At 42.9% G+C, this 20,144-nt stretch overlaps 2 protein-coding genes and 1 long non-coding RNA gene across 3 annotated transcripts; 2 read left to right on the top strand and 1 right to left on the bottom strand.

Annotated features, from left to right (window-relative positions):
- Positions 1-95: 95 nt before the first annotated feature.
- Positions 96-5,379, bottom strand: LOC146275154 (E3 ubiquitin-protein ligase MSL2-like). Its single transcript, XM_084703071.1, is given in 6 exon segments — positions 96-1,216; positions 1,596-2,119; positions 2,122-2,913; positions 3,864-4,014; positions 4,127-4,224; positions 4,689-5,379. Coding segments are annotated over 4 exon segments (1,758 nt in total). The 5' UTR covers positions 4,006-4,014; positions 4,127-4,224; positions 4,689-5,379; the 3' UTR covers positions 96-916.
- A 7,088-nt stretch (positions 5,380-12,467) lies between these two features.
- Positions 12,468-13,935, top strand: LOC146275153 (uncharacterized). The gene is made up of 4 exons (XM_084703559.1): positions 12,468-12,679; positions 12,821-12,929; positions 13,098-13,172; positions 13,297-13,935. Exons 1-4 carry the CDS (start codon positions 12,604-12,606, stop codon positions 13,487-13,489), a joined length of 453 nt encoding a protein of 150 aa, XP_084559685.1. The 5' UTR covers positions 12,468-12,603; the 3' UTR covers positions 13,490-13,935.
- Positions 13,936-15,585: 1,650 nt separating this feature from the next.
- LOC146275152 (uncharacterized) lies at positions 15,586-19,141 on the top strand. Its single transcript, XR_014766390.1, has 4 exons — positions 15,586-15,724; positions 17,842-17,962; positions 18,301-18,386; positions 18,587-19,141. It is a non-coding gene; the product is annotated as an uncharacterized LOC146275152 (long non-coding RNA).
- The last annotated feature ends 1,003 nt before the right edge of the window (positions 19,142-20,144 follow it).

The raw sequence follows: 20,144 nt of genomic DNA, 5'->3' as shown, positions 1-20,144 counted from the left end.
TAAACAGGAACCAGATAAGACTGCAGACTGCAGGGAGGGATGAAGACAAGGGTTGCTGAGGTAGAAGAGTCACATGACACAAAACAACAGCAGTATAGGTTTGATTTTCTTTTTTGTGGAAATATGTTACAGTTATATTACAGGTTTTTAAATGCCCAAAGGGAAAACAAAAACAGTTTGAGACAGCAGAAACTAGCAGTAACAGGACAGCAACATAATTTAGACAGAAATCGTCCAGACTGGATCTTGATAGGCTAAGAGCTGGAGTGGGCAGGATCCTGGCAATCCGTTGACACCCAATGCTACCTATGTTAGGCGACATCCAATAAATACTGCAAATTTTGTTAATGTAACTTAAAAAATATATAATAAAATGTCCTCTTAAATGGAATTTTGGTAAGTCTGTGTACAAAAAAAACAAACAAAAAAACGTTTTCATAAATTACAGCCAGTCACTAATGAGGTCTCGGGCTCCATTCTTGCCCAACGAGCTTTGCCCCCCAAACCATCCGTCTTGCACATCCAAGGAGCAGAGAGCACAGACACGGCCCAGTCAACTCCCTGACTCAGCAAATCATCATGCTCTAGTACACATCACTGATAGTAGAAAACAAAACTCCTGCTCAGCCCCAGAAATGAAATCTCTGAACATACAGTAACGTTAGGACCTCCCTCTCCCCCCACTCTCCTGTCCACACTGCATCAGTACGTAAGACTGAAAGAATGTTTCAGTTTCAGGGCGATCGAGGGGTTCTCGTCCGAGGGGGGGGATCTCATCCGAACGCTCCCTCCCGCCCTTCGCTGTAGCTGCCTTATTCTAGCTCCGCCCCCCTCCAGGTCCCTCTGCACCACCCCATTGGTCAGTCACTGTCCGAGGGGGGGGGGGGGGAAGGTGCAACAACGAGCAGACGGGACTTCAACAGTCAAATCTCATGTCCAGCGAGTCGTCGAAGCCCCTGTCGTCGGGCCCCGCCCCCGTCAGGAAGGCCGCCGTGACCGGGGCCCCGGTTGCCGTGGTGACGTTGATGAGGGCGTTGCCCGGGGAGCTGGTCGCCGGGTTCCGCAGGGCGGCGGCGGTGATGCTGGTGAGGTTGATGCCGAGCGTGAGACGCGTCTGCTCCAGGGCCTTCTCCGGCACGGCAAACGCCTCCAGCTTCTTCTCTCCGTTGGCCATGTAGGAGTTCTGGCAGCCCCGGCAGATGCAGTCCAGACACGCCTGGGAGGGGAGGGGGGGGGGTCACGTGAGTAGAGGACGAGGACTGCTACACTTCAGCAATACTGCTACTGTTACCAGCAATACTGCTACTGTTACCAGCAATACAGCAACAACACATTGGCAATACTGTTACAAGCAATGAAGCAACCTGATATTACCAACACTGGGCTAATGTCCTGTTGCAGTACATCTTGTAACAGAACAGCCTAGTAGCAGTAATGCTAATGTCCTGTTGCAGTACATCTTGTAACAGAACAGCCTAGTAGCAGTAATGCTAATGTCCTGCAGGGCTGTTGCTTGTTGCAGTGTTGCTTGTAGAAGGGGGGGGGGGGGGGGGTTTAGGGGTTCAGGACCGGGACACAGCCAGAGGGGTTCTTACCTTGCGGTTGGAGTAGCAGGGACAACGCTGCCCCCTGCAGGTCAACACAGAGGGGTTCTGGGTGGCCCTTCCACACTTGCAGCCTTTCTTCTCCACAGGCTTCTTGTAGAGGGGCTTGGAGGGGCTGGGGGGGTGAGAGTGGGGGTGAGAGTGGGGGTGGGTGGGGAGGCGGTCGCGGGGTTGAGCGCGGGGTTTGGGGGCCCCCTGCCTGGCCTTGGTGTAGGCCTTTTTGGGCCCTCCGTGGTTCTTCAGCCCTTTGCTGGGCACCAGCACAGTCTTGCCTACTTTCGGAGGCCCTCCGTTGGGCACAGGGGCCAGGTGAGGGGGGGCAATGGCGGAGGGATGCTTGGGCTCTCGTTTGTTGGCGGCGGCGCTGGCGGTGGGGGGGTTGGGGTGGTGTGGGGGGTTGGTGGCGCCCAGGGAAGGGCCCTGCAGGATGCTGGCGATGGGAAGGGGCAGGACCTTCTCACTGTCACTCTCGGAGCGAGAGCGCTTGCGGTGGCAACGAGGGGGGAGGCGGGGACGGCAGGGGAGGGCTGGGGGTGAGGAGGGGGGAGGCGAGGCTTGGGTTCCGACGGGAGGGAGGAGGTCAGGCGGGAGGCCTCGGGGATGGAGGGGTAGTAAGGCCCGTTGAGGCTGGACAAGGGCCTGGACAGAGGGCAGTCGGACTGGAGGGACGGCTCGGGGTCGGGCTCCAGGGTCCTTAGAACCTCCTCCACACTCAACAACAGCGGCCCTCCTCCGTGTTTGAGCTCCTCCCCAAACGTGCTGATGTCGCACAGCCCCGCCTCCCCAGCGACGCAAACCGGCAACTCCTCCCCGAATCCCTCATGCTTCAAAACCCCTAGCCCCGTCGCTATGGTGACGGATGACAGCGTGTCCGAACTGGCCAGGCCGTTGCAGCCGTGCAGACCGTTCACGGCTCCCTTGTCCTGCCTCCTTTCGTTGGCAGGAGCTTCGTCCCGCCGGAGGTCCGACGTGGAAGGTGCCGGCGACTGATTTGCCGAATCCGAAGTGTCCTCCCCTTCCTGCTCATTCTCCACCAATGAGAGGCCCTCGTTGAGGATGGCCTGGAGGTCGGGCGAATCGCTGGCCGCGCTGGCTATGTGTGAGGCGAGCGGAGACTGGGCAATGTAGAGACACAGCTTCTTGTAGCAGTGGACCAGCAGTGATAGCTGTCTGTTCTCCTCAAAGCAAGAGTAGTCCTTGCACCAGCTACAAGAGGGCTTAAGCAGCATCCTCCGGCCCTTACAGCCCAGACAAACATAGTGCTGACACGTCGAGTTGGTGGGAGCTATGGGGTCCTGCAGAAGATTACCTGAAGGGACACACAGATAAATAATGAATTGGTTTATTCAATATTTATATGTTAAAAAAGAAAAAAAAAATATTAAAGGATGAGCACACCAATGCAACAAAATAACTTGACTAAACCATGCCATCTCCATCACATCATGCATTCCTTTGGTTCGTTAAATGTATCAAGAGAAAACAAAAATGTGCCAGGCAAGATCACAACTGCGCTTTGATGGGATTCCTTGGCAACTGTGGTTGGCAGGGCCAGCAGCTGAAGGCGCAGAGTGCAGGTGGGGGAGGACCATTATGAACCACAACAAATAAGCCTTAGACACTAGCTCCTCCCCTTCACACACAGCCACAGCATGATTGTCATGCAGGGTAAAACACACTCAAAACCCAGACTCGAGAAACCGATTCTCGTCCAAGGCCGTTATATAAAAGCACGCAGCGATACGGTCAATTAACTGCAGTGTCTGTTACAAAAATATATAAAAAATGAAGGCAAGTGAATGCACCTTAGTAAATATTGCGTGACTCGGGAGTCGAGAAATTCTATATTTAACGCAACCCTTTCATGCCCGTGAATAATTTCTAAAGGAGGTCTATCTTTAAGTGTAAGCAAACCTTTGCATTTTCCCAAAACAAACGGGACCCATGTACAGACTCTGTACATCTCACGCACACTCCTTTTTGCACTACGTGGAGACTCAGCCGGAACGAATATCCCAGTGAACCAAAAACTAGCATCGACAACAAATCAATGTTCATATATCTATTCAAGTGTAGAATAAAGGCTTGCAACGTTATACATGCATTAGGTTGCGTGCTAATGCTAACATAACATTTCTTCTTCAAAAGGGGGTGTGTCATGGTAAAACCAGCTAAAGCTAGCTAATGTCAGCCAGCTAGACATTGAGAGCTGGCAGATGCCTACACATCTACAAGCCACCTCGATTCGTATTTACTCACCACACACGAGGCAAGACAGAGACTGGCGAAAGAACGGGAGCAGCTTGTAGAGCTCCGCGAGGGCCCGGGGGTCGCGAGGGTCGCACTGCAGCACCGAACGACACGCGGACACGTAGAGAGAGGTCGCATTCACCGGGTTCATCTCAGCAGCCTCGCGCCAGTCGTCCAATCCGGGAGATAAAAATGAAAATCGAGACACACAAGCACAACCCGGTTCAACGGACGACTATATTTCAAAGTCGTCGTTTAATGGAGGTTCTTACTACTCCCGTAGTGTCCGTAGTATTGTCCAGGGAAGGGGAGAGCGTTCCTGCCTTGCAGGGACCATGGATGTACGACTCAAAAGGATGGTTGCTGGCTTCTGTGGATCCAGATTGTGTAATAATATATATGATATGGGATCAAACTTTTATCACTTGCTTAGTAGCCAGCCAGCTACAAACCGCACATGCTATGCACAAACATTAGGTCTGTGTTCGGCGTAATTATAATTAAACTTGTGGCTAGCTAAGGTCTTCATTACCAATCCATTTCAGCGTTTCCCCCTCTTCCACGGAACGAAGTAGGCCCAAATTAGCATCATGGCATGACAACAAAAACTGTCAATCTACTTAAGTGCATTAGAATATGGAAAAATAAAAAAAGAATTTATGGAATTACATTTCCAAAAGTCAAGTTACTTATTTCCCATGTAATCACACCTGGCAGTCTTGGCGTGGAGTTATGATTCAACAATACATTGGTGGCGCTCTTTCCTCAGCCGCTGAGTTAGCTACCAACACTAGCTTTCTAATTACCTATGCTAGATCGTAGCTTGCTACTTACATTCAATCTGGCTTCGTTATTGCTTGTCAAAACGTATTTTTATTTAGCCTGGTATTAATTTATTTACTAAAATGTCCATAAAATATTTAGCTGATTCAAATCTGTCCGCTTTACATCTCACATTATTCAATCCCCACGCATTTGGAGCACGTAGGCAGTGGAACAGATAAGCACGCTCAAATTGTGTTATTGTCCGAGGCGATTCATGGCGGCTCCGCTGGAGAAAAAAAAAAACAAAACAGGCCGATTTGGCTCCAAAAATCTTTTCAAGTTAAGTCCACTGTGCGAGAGCTTCGGGTTGCGATAACTGGTCGCCTGGTAAAGCCAATGAACGGTTGAACAAAGTCAAAACTCAGAATCAAATCTGTTAATCAGAGTAGTAAATAAGAGCCCCTGAGAGCAGCGGAGTATATTTGCTACACCGGCTGCGCGAGATGCACCAGGACACCAGGAACACAAATAGGCCTCTTTTCCTCCTTTTGGTATTAGCTAGTCTCTTGTTTTTACAGGTCCTTCAGTGGGGTTCTTTTATAGCAAAACATTTTGCGTAGTGAAAAATAAAGTCCTCTGTCACCATAAAAAAATATTCCGTTCGTCACTGAATGATCGAAATTATACTGAAATATTTCTTGTTTGTGTAGCCTGCTATCGTTAGCTGTGAGGTATCTCCTCCCTTTTCCTTCTCCGCAGTCAGACCACCAGGGGGCGCTATGATTAATCTCTCGCGAGAACTAGGGACGGTTCCCTTGGTTATACGTTTTTTCCTCTATCGAGGAATGTTTCACGACATTAAATCCAAATGCATGTGAAGTAGGCTACTTTAGAAGATATGGACTTTGAAGATTCGCCCATTTATGATTTTATAATGACAGTAATATTACCAACGTTATTGATCAAAGTCTGTCTTATGAAGTTAGTTACCTGACCCCTTTATGTAAAATTTTATGAAAAATATGTTTAATGACGATACTAGACTTTTATGTATTTTGACCTTCCATACTAGTTTTATTAGGATTAGGTGAACAAATAACAAATATGTTAAGAAGGAATAGAGGGACTATATTTGAGTAAATAATCATACATATTTTCGTATAGACATTTAGAGGTTATATAAGAACAAGATCCTTTGTTGCATAAGCAAGACAGAGCTGTCCATGTTCTGTAAAGGTACAGGCTAGATTGGAAAATTACCAGTTTAGAACAGTTGGTCATGGCATGGACAGAAACATTCTTCAAAAAAAGGAAGCTTCCATTTATTAGTCAAAGTTGGTTTTGTGTCTGTCTGTGTGTCAGAGAGAGAGAGAGAGAGAGAGAGAGAGAGAGAGAGAGAGAGAGAGATTGTTAAAATTCAATTTTTGTCATATGCCACTAACAGCTGAAATTACATCAGAATGAACACAAATTCACTCTGTAAAAAAGAGCAAGGTTAACAACAATTTACAGTCCTCATAATTGTTAGTAATATGTTTTATTATAAAATAAAACAAGTGCAATTACATTTACTTTACATCTATTCATTTAGCATTCATTTAGCAGATTATTTATGCAAATACCACATTAAGAATATTATGTAAATACAGCACATTTACTGTGGCTGAGTAGGGAGGTTTTTAGTCAGTGATAGATCATTTGACGTCAGATTCAGTTCCTTCCTGTCCATCTATCTGACTGTCCGATCCTATGATGCTATGCAGATCCCACACTCCCACCACTGCCTCAACTGTTCAAACTCAGAGCACTGAGTTGGAATATCTGGATATCTGTGTTTCAACAACCATTTGCAAATTTGTATTCCCTCCTCTTGATGCAAGACTATGTTTAGCCTATGACCTGCACTTCTCCGTCACCAACTGTCTTCAGAAGAGGGGATCCCTCATCAAATTCTTCCTCCCAAGGTTTCTTACATTTTCTCTCAATTAATTTTACTGAGAGTTTTCCTTGTCTACCATGAGGGTTTAGGTTGGTTGAAGGGCAGTTCTATGGACATATGTAAAGCCCTCTGTGACATCGCTTGTAAAACAGGCTATACAAAATGTATTCGATTTGAAGTTGCAGGTTCAAATCCCCCTAGTGCCGTACATTACTTTATATAAGATACCAGTGTCTGTTGAGTTATTGTTACTCAAGTGGAGGCTAGTGTATGAGTGGAGAAGTCTATAAATATACATTAAAATCTTTCCATAAATGGTCGAAAACAGCTCAGTAATGCTGACAGTGTGTGTGTGTGTGTGACACCCATGTGTTGTCTTGGAGACTGCCGTCTCTTCTTGTATGTCCGTGTCTGACTCATTCCTGCTTAGTGTTTTTAGGTGGGTGTAGAGGAGTGTCCGGTTGTAGCTATTATTGTAATTCCATCTTCTATAAATATCTTTGTGGTCAGCCAGAAATAATCAGTCAGTCGGTTGAAACTGTTATCCAGTCTCACATCAGATCCCTCCACCCTGGTTAGCAATCCAATAAAATAAAATAATCCATACAAACAGGGTCATTCATGACTACCATGTGACTACCAATGTTTTTGTGGTCTTTTTATTCAGGTATGTCATCGTTCCTTTTCCTTCTGGAATATACTCTCAATAGAGGGTTCCCAAAAGATCCCAAACAAGCATATGTGTGCATGTGTCCATCTCGCATGACTAACAAAGTATTCTTCATTCTTCTTCTGATGAAGGATGATTAACAATGTTTCCACTGCTGTGAACTGGCGTTTTGGTGACCAAGTGTGATGTGACTTCCTCTCCCTGAGGACCTATAAGAGACAGCCCCTCATCCCTCAGCACATCAGCACATCTAAAGCGACTGCAACAGTCAACACTGAGCATCGCCACCTTTAAGTGTCAGTCGAGTTAAGAGCAACCAACAAATCTTTGGAAAGAGGAAGTGTGTTTTGGGCTCAGAGTAGTAGATCAAACGGTGAACATGCATGTGTCTATCTTTGTGCGCCACATGCTTTGTTTTTTTACTCTGTCCATGGTGATCCTGTCTTTCACAGGTGAGTGTGTATGTATGTATGGTGTGGGCTGTCTATTTGTAAGTTCACAGATATAAGCTGCCATCGGGATTGTATTCTGTGTATTGGGTGTGCATTGACAAAATATGTAACAATAGGGAGTCACGTGGCTGAGCGGTTAGGGAATCGGGCTAGTAATCTGAAGGTCGCCAGTTCGATACCCGGCCGTGCCGGGTATGTTGTGTCCTGGGCCCTTGGACAAGGCACTTCACCCTACTTGCCTCAGGGGAATCTGAGGAAACAGGGAAATACAGTCCCTGTAAGTACTGTAAGTCGCTCTGGATAAGCGTGTCTGCTAAATGTAACAAAACTATGGTTGCGTTCCAAAGCAGTCAGCTGCTTCTTTGATGTTCATTGCTGCTGTTGGTCTATTTGAAGGTGTTTACCTCAGGTTTTCATTTTTCAATTATTATTATTATTCTGGGTAAGGGTTACTTGAATTTCCTTTAGGATTAATACAATTAATGTATTCGTTTTTGATAAGAAAAAATACATATACAACTGGATCTTCATTACTATGTATGGTATGTATATATGTATGTACTATGGTGCATGTTTATAATGTTGGTTCTGTTGTTTTGTGTTTCAGACCAAGGTCAATGTTTAGGGTTCCCTATTAACTTTTGTCAATGGTATGATGAGGAAGAAGTAACGAAAAAGGTACTTGCCTGCTATAAACAAGAGCTTGGATGGAGATTCCGGATTCCTGCAATTCAGTAAGAACACACAAACACACAGACACATGCACAAACACCTGCACGCTCACACACAAACACACAAAACATTTATCTCTTGCTTTCTCTGTCTATCTGTGACTTTTCAGACTGAAGTTAGAAGACGGCATTAAATGCATCGATCCTAAAGCAAGCTGGCTCGAAAAGAAGCTGGACAAAGTGAGTCTTAAATACCTTCTTTAAAATAGTCAAAACCTAACTCTGTCTACATGATTCACAACCCTCAAGCTCTCATGCACACATAAGAACAAATAAAAGCATAATGTCCTTTATTTTGTAAACATTTCCTAATCTGTCTCTGTCTCTGTCTCTGTCTCTGTCTCTGTCTCTGTCTCTGTCTCTGTCTCTCTCTCTCTCTCTGTCTCTCTCTCTCTCTCTCTCTCTCTCTCTCTCTCTCTCTCTCTCTCTCTCTCTCTCTCTCTCTCTCTCTCTCTCTCTCTCTCTCTCTCTCTCTCTCTCTCTCTCTCTCTCTCTCTCTCTCTCTCTCTCTCTCTCTCTCTCTCTCTCTCTCTCTCTCTCTCTCTCTCTCTCTCTCTCTCTCTCTCTCTCTCTCTCTCTCTCTCTCTCTCTCTCTCTCTCTCTCTCTCTCTCTCTCTCTCTCTCTCTCTGTCTACCTGATTGTCTCTGGCTCCCCTTACAGGACAATATAACGTGTATTCCACTACTGGGTGCCCGTTACTAAAGGAATCTCTTTCAGTCTTTACAAAGAAAAGGACAAGTGACCTGCACAGAACACTTTTATTTATCTGTTTATCTTTAAGTTGGGCATTATGTTCATTGCTATACCAATTGTTTAAGCAGTATAGCTAGTGATCATGCAAAAAAAAATAATTTAATTTATAATCTTAATTTATTGACATATTTAAAATGACTGCCTGTCATTGTCTTTTTTTCTTATGTACTATTATTTATTGGTTTATGTTTGTTGTATTACTGTAATAAATTATATATTTGTTAAGATCCATTTGGGTGGTGTTTTGTAAATCAGTGAGCAAAATGGATTTTGTACAAAAATTAATTTGTACCACAGCTAACCCAGTAAGACCCCTGGTTGTAAAATTACAACGTCACTTTTAGCTCTCTAATTGCTAAATTCTTTTTTTTGATAGACAACATTTATCCAATTGCATTGGAAGGCAAGACAGTAGGACCCATTGGTTATGTAAATGTGGTCTTTCAACAAAAAACTATATTTGCAAATGTGTTTTTGGAGAGCTAAAAGTGATGTTGTAATTTTAAAACGCGTATTAAAGGGCTAAGTACAAGTTCAAGACCAAATCAACATATTTATTATAGATCTATAAGGTGCAGGTGTCTGACACACTTAAGTTGAGCATCTCAGAAGACTGGACCATGAATACAGGAAATCAAGGGAGTGAAATAGTATCACAATATGGGAGGATCCAAGATGATTAGCATAGCCTTCCCAAGCACAGAAAAAGACACTGCATGCTCGATAGCTTTTGCTTAGGTCTTTAGATAAGGCTCAGAGAAATGGCCTTGACGTTCCTTCTATTTTCCTTGTTCAAAGTTGCATAGCATTATACACTTTGGTAATATGACCTACACTAGTGTCACAGGCATTTCCTAGTCGCACCTTACAAAAAACTAACTTATGGCTATGCAGGCATAAGAAAACAGCATAATGACAGTTTATCAAAGATACAAGAAACATAATTAATACATAGGCATATTTCTCTCCTGGACATGACCAAGGGTTGTGTGCTCGTGAGCTTACGTAATATAGCAGGATCTATACCCAATTATCCAATATTGTTTATTATATTCAGAGCATTTTCAAACAATATAAAAGTAACAAAGTAATAATTTTCTTTAATTATTGTTAACTGATCAGTGGTTTAAGGACAGTTCTCTTCACCACTAATGAAAACATATTTATTTTACCGAGTGACTCCAACTTATTTGTGAGTGACAATAGAGATATAAAAAGATCCCCACTGGAAATACAGGAAACAAAAATATCTGTCCATCAAAAGAAAATGTGTGTGTGCGCACATGTGTGTATGTGTGTGAATGTCTGTGTGTGCATGCCTGGTCCACTGATGGACTGTGCAACAGAGGCTCTCTGGCGCCTCCCTTCCGCAGGGCGTCGTGACTCCGATGTCATTGCTCAGGAGGTGATGTGTTCAAGCTTATTTTGAGCGGTTTGGTTTTTCCCTTCCTCGTGGTGACTTGTACTGAAAACACGAAGGAGGATCTGGGGGTGGGTGTGGATGCCTCTGTCTCAGACAGCACAAATGTGACCCTCCCCTCCCCCCACACACACTCACACACACACACACACACACACTGGCTGAAAAACAGAGGACAGCAGGTCTTCATAGGATAGCAGGAACCCAGTTTGGCATCCTGGAGGACCTGGTGTGGGTTCAGGGACATGTCCAGACGTGTCAAGAGACCGCTGAAACATCCCCACCGACAAGTAGCAGCAGAGCAGGGGTGGTGGCAGGATATGAGGTGATAAAAACCTTTGACCCGATCAATGTTGAAACCAAACCTCTCGCAGACAGACTGGAGCTGTATTAATACCTTGACTATAGTCAACGCTGCATACCAGGTGGCTCACTGTATGCTTCCTTTGACCTCTGTTTTCCTGCTTGTACATGTGAATACCATATCAGGATCATACCATACCATCTGCCGTTCTGAGAATGGCGATTAAAGAAGGATACTGAAAGTCAATTCCACAATTACTTCCTCTTTCCCCTGAAGAACCAAAGAGAGTTTCAAAATAAAATGTTGTAAAATGAATCGAGTGGAAAAGATTACTGAATGGCAGTTGTATGACTGAATTGCATTTTTTGGGGGCATTACTAACAACCCGGTATCCACCAAGCTCAAATTAGCTGTGATCCCCCATTCCATAATGGGTGGATTCTGGATGTGCCCAAATGAGGCAATCGCTGAAAGACACCAGCAGAAAAGAAATTAGGACACTGCCACAGAGCTATTCTGATCTTCAAACTTCCACCACAGAAATACCACCACCCGAGACAGGAAGCAGACGTACTCTCATTCTCATTCGGACCGTTTCCGCTCTCGGACGGCCTCTCCGCCAGACCTTCATGTCTCTCTCCCCTTCACCTCGCGCCCGTTTGACCCACAGACATGTCACACCTGTCAACCACCTCAGTCATCAGCTCTCTGTCTGTCACCTATCTCTCCTTTGACATCGGACACAAGGATGACTCTCCACCCGCCACTATATCTTTATCTCTCCACCAAACCAACGGAACTCACAATGTGACTGAAGACTGAGAAGTAGGTGTCAAACTGAATGCCTCACCTACCTGAACAACCATGTTGCAAACTATTTGTGAATAATCTGTTGATTTATTGATTCATTGATTCATAGTCCATTACTTGTAGTAGGCTGTATAGGACATGTATCGTTCTGCTTTACCCAAGTTATTTGAGGGGTTGCACATTTGGTATGGTAGTAGTAAACAAGTTTAACGCAACTCAAATCATCATTATCATTCGTTTATCAGCCTTTTAAATTAAACTGGTCACTGATGCTGGTGGCTGAAATCTGCTGATGTCATTGAGGCGGAGTGTGGTCAAAGGTTAAGATTGTGAAGCTGCTGTAACCGTGCGGGGGTTTGTATGATGTCCCAACCTATTGGTCCATGAAGCTTTGCTTGCGTGGTTTAATTTCCGCTACACCGATCTCATCGAACGTTCTGAATACAGTCATTGACACAGTACAATGTCTGACATCGAAGCTGTACTTAGCATAAAGTTGCTCCAAAAGTTGCTGTAAAAGTTACTGTAAAGTATTGATTTTCTTCTAGTCTAATGAGCCGGAATGGAAACATCGAGGTCCGGAAAGCTGATGAAAGTATTTCCTTTTGGTGAAGGAGTGTGGATGACTCAGAAGAAAACCCTTCAGTCAAAACTAGAGGACGGTGAAGAAAAGGAGGGGTGACGACACCGGAGGCACCACTTCTGCTTTTGTCCCTCATATAAACGTCCAGTGTCGCCCTGGTAGACCACTGCACTGACGAGAAGCGAAGACCCAGATCCTGTCCATCCTGCTCCTTAATCGATTTGAACCTTTCAAAGGAACCTTTGTCGGAGCCTTTATTTCCAGGAACCTTTGTTTGAATACGTTTGGTCTGAGTGAAAATCGGAATCTGCAGTTTGGAAGATGCTGACCTCGGGAAACATGCTGAAGAGCTTGGTGGCGCTGCTGGTCCTCGCTGCGTTCCCCGGCACAGGAGCAGGTGAGACCATTTCTCGTACCCTTCTCTCTCTTTCCGCCTATCGCTCTCTACATCTCCCCCTCTCTCCCTCTCACTCACTCTCCCTCCATCTCCCTCTCTCTTGCGCTCCCTCTCACCTCCCCTCTCTTCCTCTCCCCCCAGATGAGAAGCCCTCCTCCTGCTGTAAAACAGTGTCCAGGACAGAGTTCCCGGAGTCCATCACAGGATACTGGGTCCAGCAAGGGAACGCTCCCTGTGTTAAGGCAGTCATGTAAGAACCACAGCTTTTATTTCACTTGTTTCCTCGACAACAAATACAAATACAACAACAAAAAACACTTGAAACATGCAGCAATCACATTCAGTAACAGTGGTGGTGAATGCCAGCATGACGTGTCAGTTTCATCTCTAAGACGTTTCTGTCTCTCCTCTCATGTAGCTTCCGGACTGAGAAAGGGCTGATGTGCAGTCACCTGAACGCCCCTTGGGTACGCCGGAAGATCGTAGAGTTCAGGTAAGTCTTTCTTCTTCGTCTGTGACACACAAACCCACTCATGAACACCACACAGAGAAAACAGATAAGATAATGACAGCTAATGACAGCGGATAATGACGGCAAAACGATCTTCTCTTTTCAGAAGGGCCCGCATGAGTACCAGGTCTCCTTCTCGCACCTCTTCTCCTCCTCCTCCCTCCTCCCCTTCCCCCTCTCCCTCTCTTCTCTCTCTTCTCTATCCTTCCTCTGCTACCCCTTCTAGAACTTCTTCTCCCAGCTTCTCTACCTCATCCTCAACAGACTCCACCATGAAAGCTTCAACTTCAGCGCAGTAACAAACAATAGGATCACACATTGTTTGACATTGTTCAGAAGACCAAAAATTATGTAACTTTTTTTATGGACGTCAGCATTGATTTTGATGTTGATACTGATAATTATTTTATTTTAAACTGCGGGTGTCTTTGTTGATTACCATCATCATAGTCACAAGTTAAAAGTTAGTTTATGGAAACAGATAAAAAGAATACACACTACTTATTTAATCATAGTTTACAAGAGCTGTTGATACATTTTGGATCTATGTCTTATTATGTAAAAGTATTTATGATTTTCTCATCAGACTTTAATGACGACAATTTATTGAGTCTGTTTACAGTAATTCATGGTTATTTAAGAAACATTCAACATGGAATAATTTATAATGTGGCTAATAATTTATTAATATGAAATGGTAAGTCTGCAACATTGATAACTTATACAGCATGTTAACTGACTTGAATGGAATAAACCAAACAAAAGAAATGTCATGTTATCACGAGTGTTCTTCTTTGGTTCGGTCTCAGCTTTGTGTTTTAGGAAGTGTGGGGCGAGTGGTGTGAGTGGAGATTAAAGCAATTATGCTTACATGTTGTAAAGATGGCACATGTATATAATACATCACATAGAAACATGCTGTAGTAATCAACAACAACCACAGGAATTTAGGTCTTGAGGTCTCAACCAACAGCAATTTTAATGTAAGAATTAAACAAACTAAATCAAGCTATCCGTCAGTAGCTTGTCATGTTTCTGATGACAAGAACTGTGACTGCATTATGACTGTCACCATCAGACAGTAAATACCACAGTATGAAGCGAGTGTTGATTTTCACAGGTCGTTTTCCTTTGAAGCATTTGCTTGCTATGTGTTTGCCTTTGCACTCATCGTTGTCATGGTATGATTCTTATTCACTGTTGACCCCTGGTTCACTGTGTGTGGCTTGTCACAGGAAGTGATGTAGGAGTCAACGGAGGGTTTCCTGCTTGTTTTCCACCACTGAGACTTGCTTTACATTTCACGTGAATTCTAAACAAAGTATTTAAAAAGAGATCATGGCAAAAATGAACAATTCATAGTGAATGCAACATATTGACATAACATCCTTGAGGGTTTAGGTTGGTTTCAGTTTAGGTGCAGATATATGGGAATATGTGAAGCCCTCCATGACATTGCATGTAAAAAGGGTTGTACAAATACAAGTTGATTCGATTTTAAAACGTCTACTCAATAGACAAAAAAAACTGACAAGATTGAAACAATGATATGAACTTAATTTTTTATGTTTGAACCTATGTTTGTACAGTTTACGTATAAAAGATGACGTAACATTACAGTTTTTCTCAATCGCTGACACACGTCTTGAATTGCAATACAGTAACAGCTCATTCTGGGTCAGCATCCTTTCACCCGCCAGGGTCAGGCCAGAGATTTTCATCAACCTCACAAGCTGTGCTTGTTCACCCCCTCTCATTCTCACCATTCCTCTGCCTCTGATGTTTGACTTCATGATTCTGAAGCACAGCTGAGCTTACCCGTTTGCCCTTTTTATTCATTCCAATCTCCTGAATGCTAGTAATTTTGGTTATTAGTACTTACACATTGTGAGTAGTACTAACTTTAGTATTGACAATTGGTTGTTAAGGGTACTTGAATTGCGCTGATTTGAGTTTACTGATTGAAAGGTGGTGTTTTCTAAATGACCCTGTGACAATTGTGTCTCAAAACAAGAGCTGTGCTTAGACATTTGCAAAGAAATGTGAATGTACCGGAGAAATGTGTCAAAAGGGTATATAGTGTTTATAGACTAGGGTACATGGTCTTTCTACTGCAAAGAGGCTAAATGTTTTCGGGAGGATGGTTTACACTAAAGGATGTTGTGTCTGCAGAAAAACTTGAACCCATTCTGATGGAGCTGACAGTAATAACCTCTGTGTGTTCCACTGAAGTGGGAAACATTGATGCTGACCACAATCCACATCATGTTGTTGGTTGGCAAACATAGAATGGGGAGAGGAAATGGTATTGGATGTGTAAATCACACCCCCCTCACACACACACACGCACACACAGACACACAAAGAGTGTACATCGCTAATGTAACATTTGAAACCTCATTGCCCTGGCTGTCTGTGTATCTGTCCACCAGTCTGCCCAACGCGTCTGTCAGTCAATATGTCTGCTCTGAACGGTCTCTCTCTGGTCCTCTTGATCGTTGTGTGTGCTTGCCTCAACACAGCCTCTGGCAACTGTAAGTCATCTAGTTAATACTTTTAAATGTCATAGTATTCCCTGAGTGTACTGTTCGCTAATACTTAGTTTTATAGTCCTCCATAAGTTAATATGTATACAAGTTAATATACTTTTTTTTTTACTGTGTGAGTCTCCTTCTAGTTAATACTTAGTACTCTTTGAGTACTTCTTCTTAGTATACTTCTTAGTTTTACATGTAAGACTCTGACAACACTGTAGTTAGTTTTTTGTTTTTCTAAAACAAGTGACAAACATTCTCATCTCCTAGTAGTTTGGTCATGCATTGTGATTGGCAAAGAGCCAATTCTAAAGGAAGCTTCAAAGTTGAAAAGACCCTGAAGTTTATTTAGAGTTAATTTAGTTATTATCGTTTTTCACAATCACTTCGACACTAATTTCAGAACCTTCATGTTCTTTTTTTTTAAACTCTAGACACGAAACTCACAACCGATGATCAAAATGCAATTTTTTTAAACGCTAATTAGCGTTAAAAACAATTGATTAATGTTAACACGATTTTCCATTGCTTGGATACAATACATATACACCTTATATCATTTGTTCTTTGAAAGTATAATCATCTGTTCAAAATGACACTACAGTATTTTACAATCGCTATGACAATTGGTTTTGACACAAAATGCATAGTGCAAACACAAATGGAAAATGTTTGAACTTATTTTACATTTAAGCTCAACCAAGACTAAAACAATCGATTGTACTGCCCAATTTACCAATTCTTTCACACTGTATGTCAGAACAGATTACATCATGTTCAAACCTAACTTATTGGCTAAAGTCAAAGTGAACAGCTGTTCATATTTTGAATTGAAACACAAATATATCCCCTGTATTTTATTCCATTGCTACTGAGAAATAGCTGGTTGAAGTTATGCAAATACTGTAAATCACAGCTGATTCCCAACTAGGAAACACTCAGGTGTTGAGTTTCTTTCAATCGCATGACCATTTGGTATAAAGAGGACCGCTTTGGGCTGATCTTGTGTGGATTTTTTTTTTTTTTTTTGCGCAACAAGAAGAAAGTAAGAATATGTAATGCCTGAGGGCCAGAGCTAGGGTAACTGATGAAATACTGTCAACGGCAGCTATATTGCATATTTATTGCAGTAATGTCCTGTCGCAAATGAAGCCTAAGCTTACCTCTAACAATTATGTTTCTTTTTTTTTCTTTCAATACAGTAACAGTACATTCTATAAAGCTACTCTGAAATGGGTCATTCATTTTTTGTTTTGAATTTCTGCAGCAAAAGAAACTAAATGCATGCATTTACTAAACCCAACAAAACAAAAATGTTGAGAGGCTTCAAAAGAAACTGCATTGCAAAACACAATCCATGATCCATATACTGTGAGACCTGACATATAAAATAATGCAGTTTCTGTAATTCCATCTGATAGTGTCTGATAGTGCAGGTGTTTTTATTTACATTTATTCATTTAGCAGACACTTTTATCCAAAGCGACTTCCAAGAGAGAGCTTTACAAAGTGCAGGTCAATGATAATAACAACAAGATAGCCCCAAAAACATTGTGAGTAGCCAAAACACAAATAATTTATGACATTGTGCCACTATTAACTAAATGTTTCTGTTGAAACAGAATATGTGCTAGCATTTTGGTAGACATGATGTGTGTTTAGTGTGTTTTTGTGTTTAGGAGTTTTGTGAAAATTACTGTTTGAGTTTAGTTTACAATGTGTGAATTTGAGCATGAAATTAAATGTTTTGCCAATTGTGTGTTGTAGGTGTGTTGGTGCATTAAGAGTTTGGGAAACTTGTTAAAAGTATTGAAAAAATTGTCATAGTGGAAAACCCCCCGGGTAAAAACAGTTCGGTATTATATGCTTGCATTAAGATGCAGATGCAGTGCTGGATTCTAAACACCCGCATGAGAAGTTAACTTCACACCTCTTGTTTAACTTCCTGTTTGAATTCTCACCTTCTGAAGCTCAGGACAGTGAAATGACTTGACTATTTATTATTCAACTCTTGAAAGAAGCGTGTGCATTGTTAAGTAATTGAATGTGTCACTTTTGGTGTGTCTCTCTCTCTCTCTCTCTCTCTCTCTCTCTCTCTCTCTCTCTTTCTCTCTCAGTTCGCTTGCCCACTAAGTTCAAGCCAACCTTTTGTTGTATGAGTGTGAACGATCATACTCTCAAAAATGTCAGTGAATACCACAGAGTAAAGGCTGCCCCTCCCTGCTTGGAAGCTGTCATGTAAGTCCCTGAACTCCCCCCCAAACTCACACATAACCCCCCACCTGATTCACAATACATATCACAAATGTAAGGAATGAGACAGCTATATAAGCAGAGTGGTTGTGTAGGCTACCACTCAGTATCAGCAGTCATTTAATAGTTCCATACACTTAAGCATTCTACCGCCCTTATACTGTTTGCAGAACATTACAAAGTGTGGTGTAGACCAGTACATCACAGTAAAACATATTTATTGTATGAAAATTACAAAGTCCCCCCCCCCCCCCAAGACATACACACAGAGATAATTTCCACAGGGTGTTATTTGTCTGGCTGCTTTATCTGGTGTCTTTCAGGTTCAAGACTAAGAAGGGCCGTGTCTGCAGTGACCCCAAGGCACCCTGGGTAAAGAAGATGATGGAAGCCTTGGATAAGAAGAAAGGTGAAAGTTATTGTTCTCTGGTTCCCTTTCACACGCAAGCATGCTCCAACACACACTGTCTCACACACCTACTCACACACTCACACACCCACAAGCACTTTCAGACACTCACACACACACTCACTCTCATACTCACACACACACGCTCATACTCATGCACACACACGCGTTGTTTCTTCATCCAGTGTGTGTCTCCCCAGGCCGTGCTTTGCTGTGGCTGTAGAGGACTGGGTTCTTCATTCGTCTTGTGATCTCTTCTGAAGAAACATCGAGCCATCCTTTACATCCTAACAACACATGCTACTGTGTTCTATTGTATTCAAATCTAACACTGTTAAATCTGTAATCTACTCTATCGTTAAAACCTGCTTACATGCGTGCATGCTCAAACGCACTAGGCGCCACCATACACACACACACAAGAGAACGCCACACTTACGTATTAATTACGTATACACTTAAATACTTTGTCTTTGCATCGTACCAGCTGAGTTATATAAACCATCTGTGATCTGACGTAGATAGGTGGCTGTGACGTAGATAGGTTGGGTTGTGCGGGTGAGAAACTGTTCAACGGTTTAACTCCACATTTCAGTGCAACAACGTTTTCGAGCTTTGCACATGCTTTCAGCAACTCATTTCACACGTTTATAATGTTCTGAGAAGCAAATCATGGAATTTGCTTTACAGCACCTTTAAGTACCATCTTATAAAACTTTTGAATACCTATTTTTATAGTGTGCAGTATATCTTGAAGCTTTGCCAAGTTTGAAAATAGTTAAGTAATGTTATATTACATGTGTAATAACTTCAAAATGTTATTAAAGACAGTTACATATGATATGACACATTCCAGTGAGTATGTCCTTTCTTGTTTTGGTTCATGGAATAGTGAACAAGCTGTTGTGGATTGACTCAGCTCCTCCTAGTGGGTGCTGTTGGAACTACAGTCTGACATAAACTGAGGTAGAAACTAAAAAGTTGTTACAGAAGAAAGCTTTATTGGTCTTACACATACACTCGAGAATGCAAGAGGTAAATAAAGTAGAAGTGTATTTGAGTGGTGGTGTAGGGTTGGTATTTACATTCGTGCTCTGGATTCTTTGGATTTGTGTTTACCGTCAGAACCACCGCTAGAAATAAAAAAAATACTGTTTACATCAACTAAGAAATGGCCCGTGATGTATCAACCCAGAACAAACCCATGGAGCCATCAACTGTCACAACATACATCACAAACAGACAGCCGGAGTTTAACTGTGTGCGTATGTGTGTGTGTGTGTGTGTGTAAGAGAGAAAGGGAGTGAGAGAGGGGCACTGAGCAGAAGTAGTGCTCAGCAGTGGAACTGTCATTTCCACAGACTCTGAACCCTGCTGTGACATGTCCCCTTCTGCATGTCAAGTGAAGGTTGTACTCACCTCCACCTAACCACACACACACACACACCATCACACACACCTACACACACGCACACTCGTTGTGAGATGGTTGGAGAGAGAACAGTGGATCTGTTGTGGGTTACACAGTGTTTTATTCATACGACTACTTGTGAGTTTGGGTCCTGCTGCAGATGATGCATAATTCACACCACTCTAAAAGCAAACTAAGACCAACTAGATGGAGAGAGAGATAGAACATGGGATAAAAGTGGGTGAGAGAAGGGAGAGAAATAAAGAGAGAGATGTGTGAGGAAGAGAAGGGGGTCACATGGTCTGATGTGATGACACCTTGAGGGTGTGTGAGAGACTCGAAAAAGA

Source organism: Hypomesus nipponensis, chromosome 8 (genome assembly GCF_054491055.1).
Source record: "Hypomesus nipponensis isolate SF chromosome 8, ASM5449105v1, whole genome shotgun sequence".
NCBI classification, from domain to species: Eukaryota; Metazoa; Chordata; class Actinopteri; order Osmeriformes; family Osmeridae; genus Hypomesus; species Hypomesus nipponensis.
This window is presented reverse-complemented; position numbering and strand designations above follow the sequence as displayed.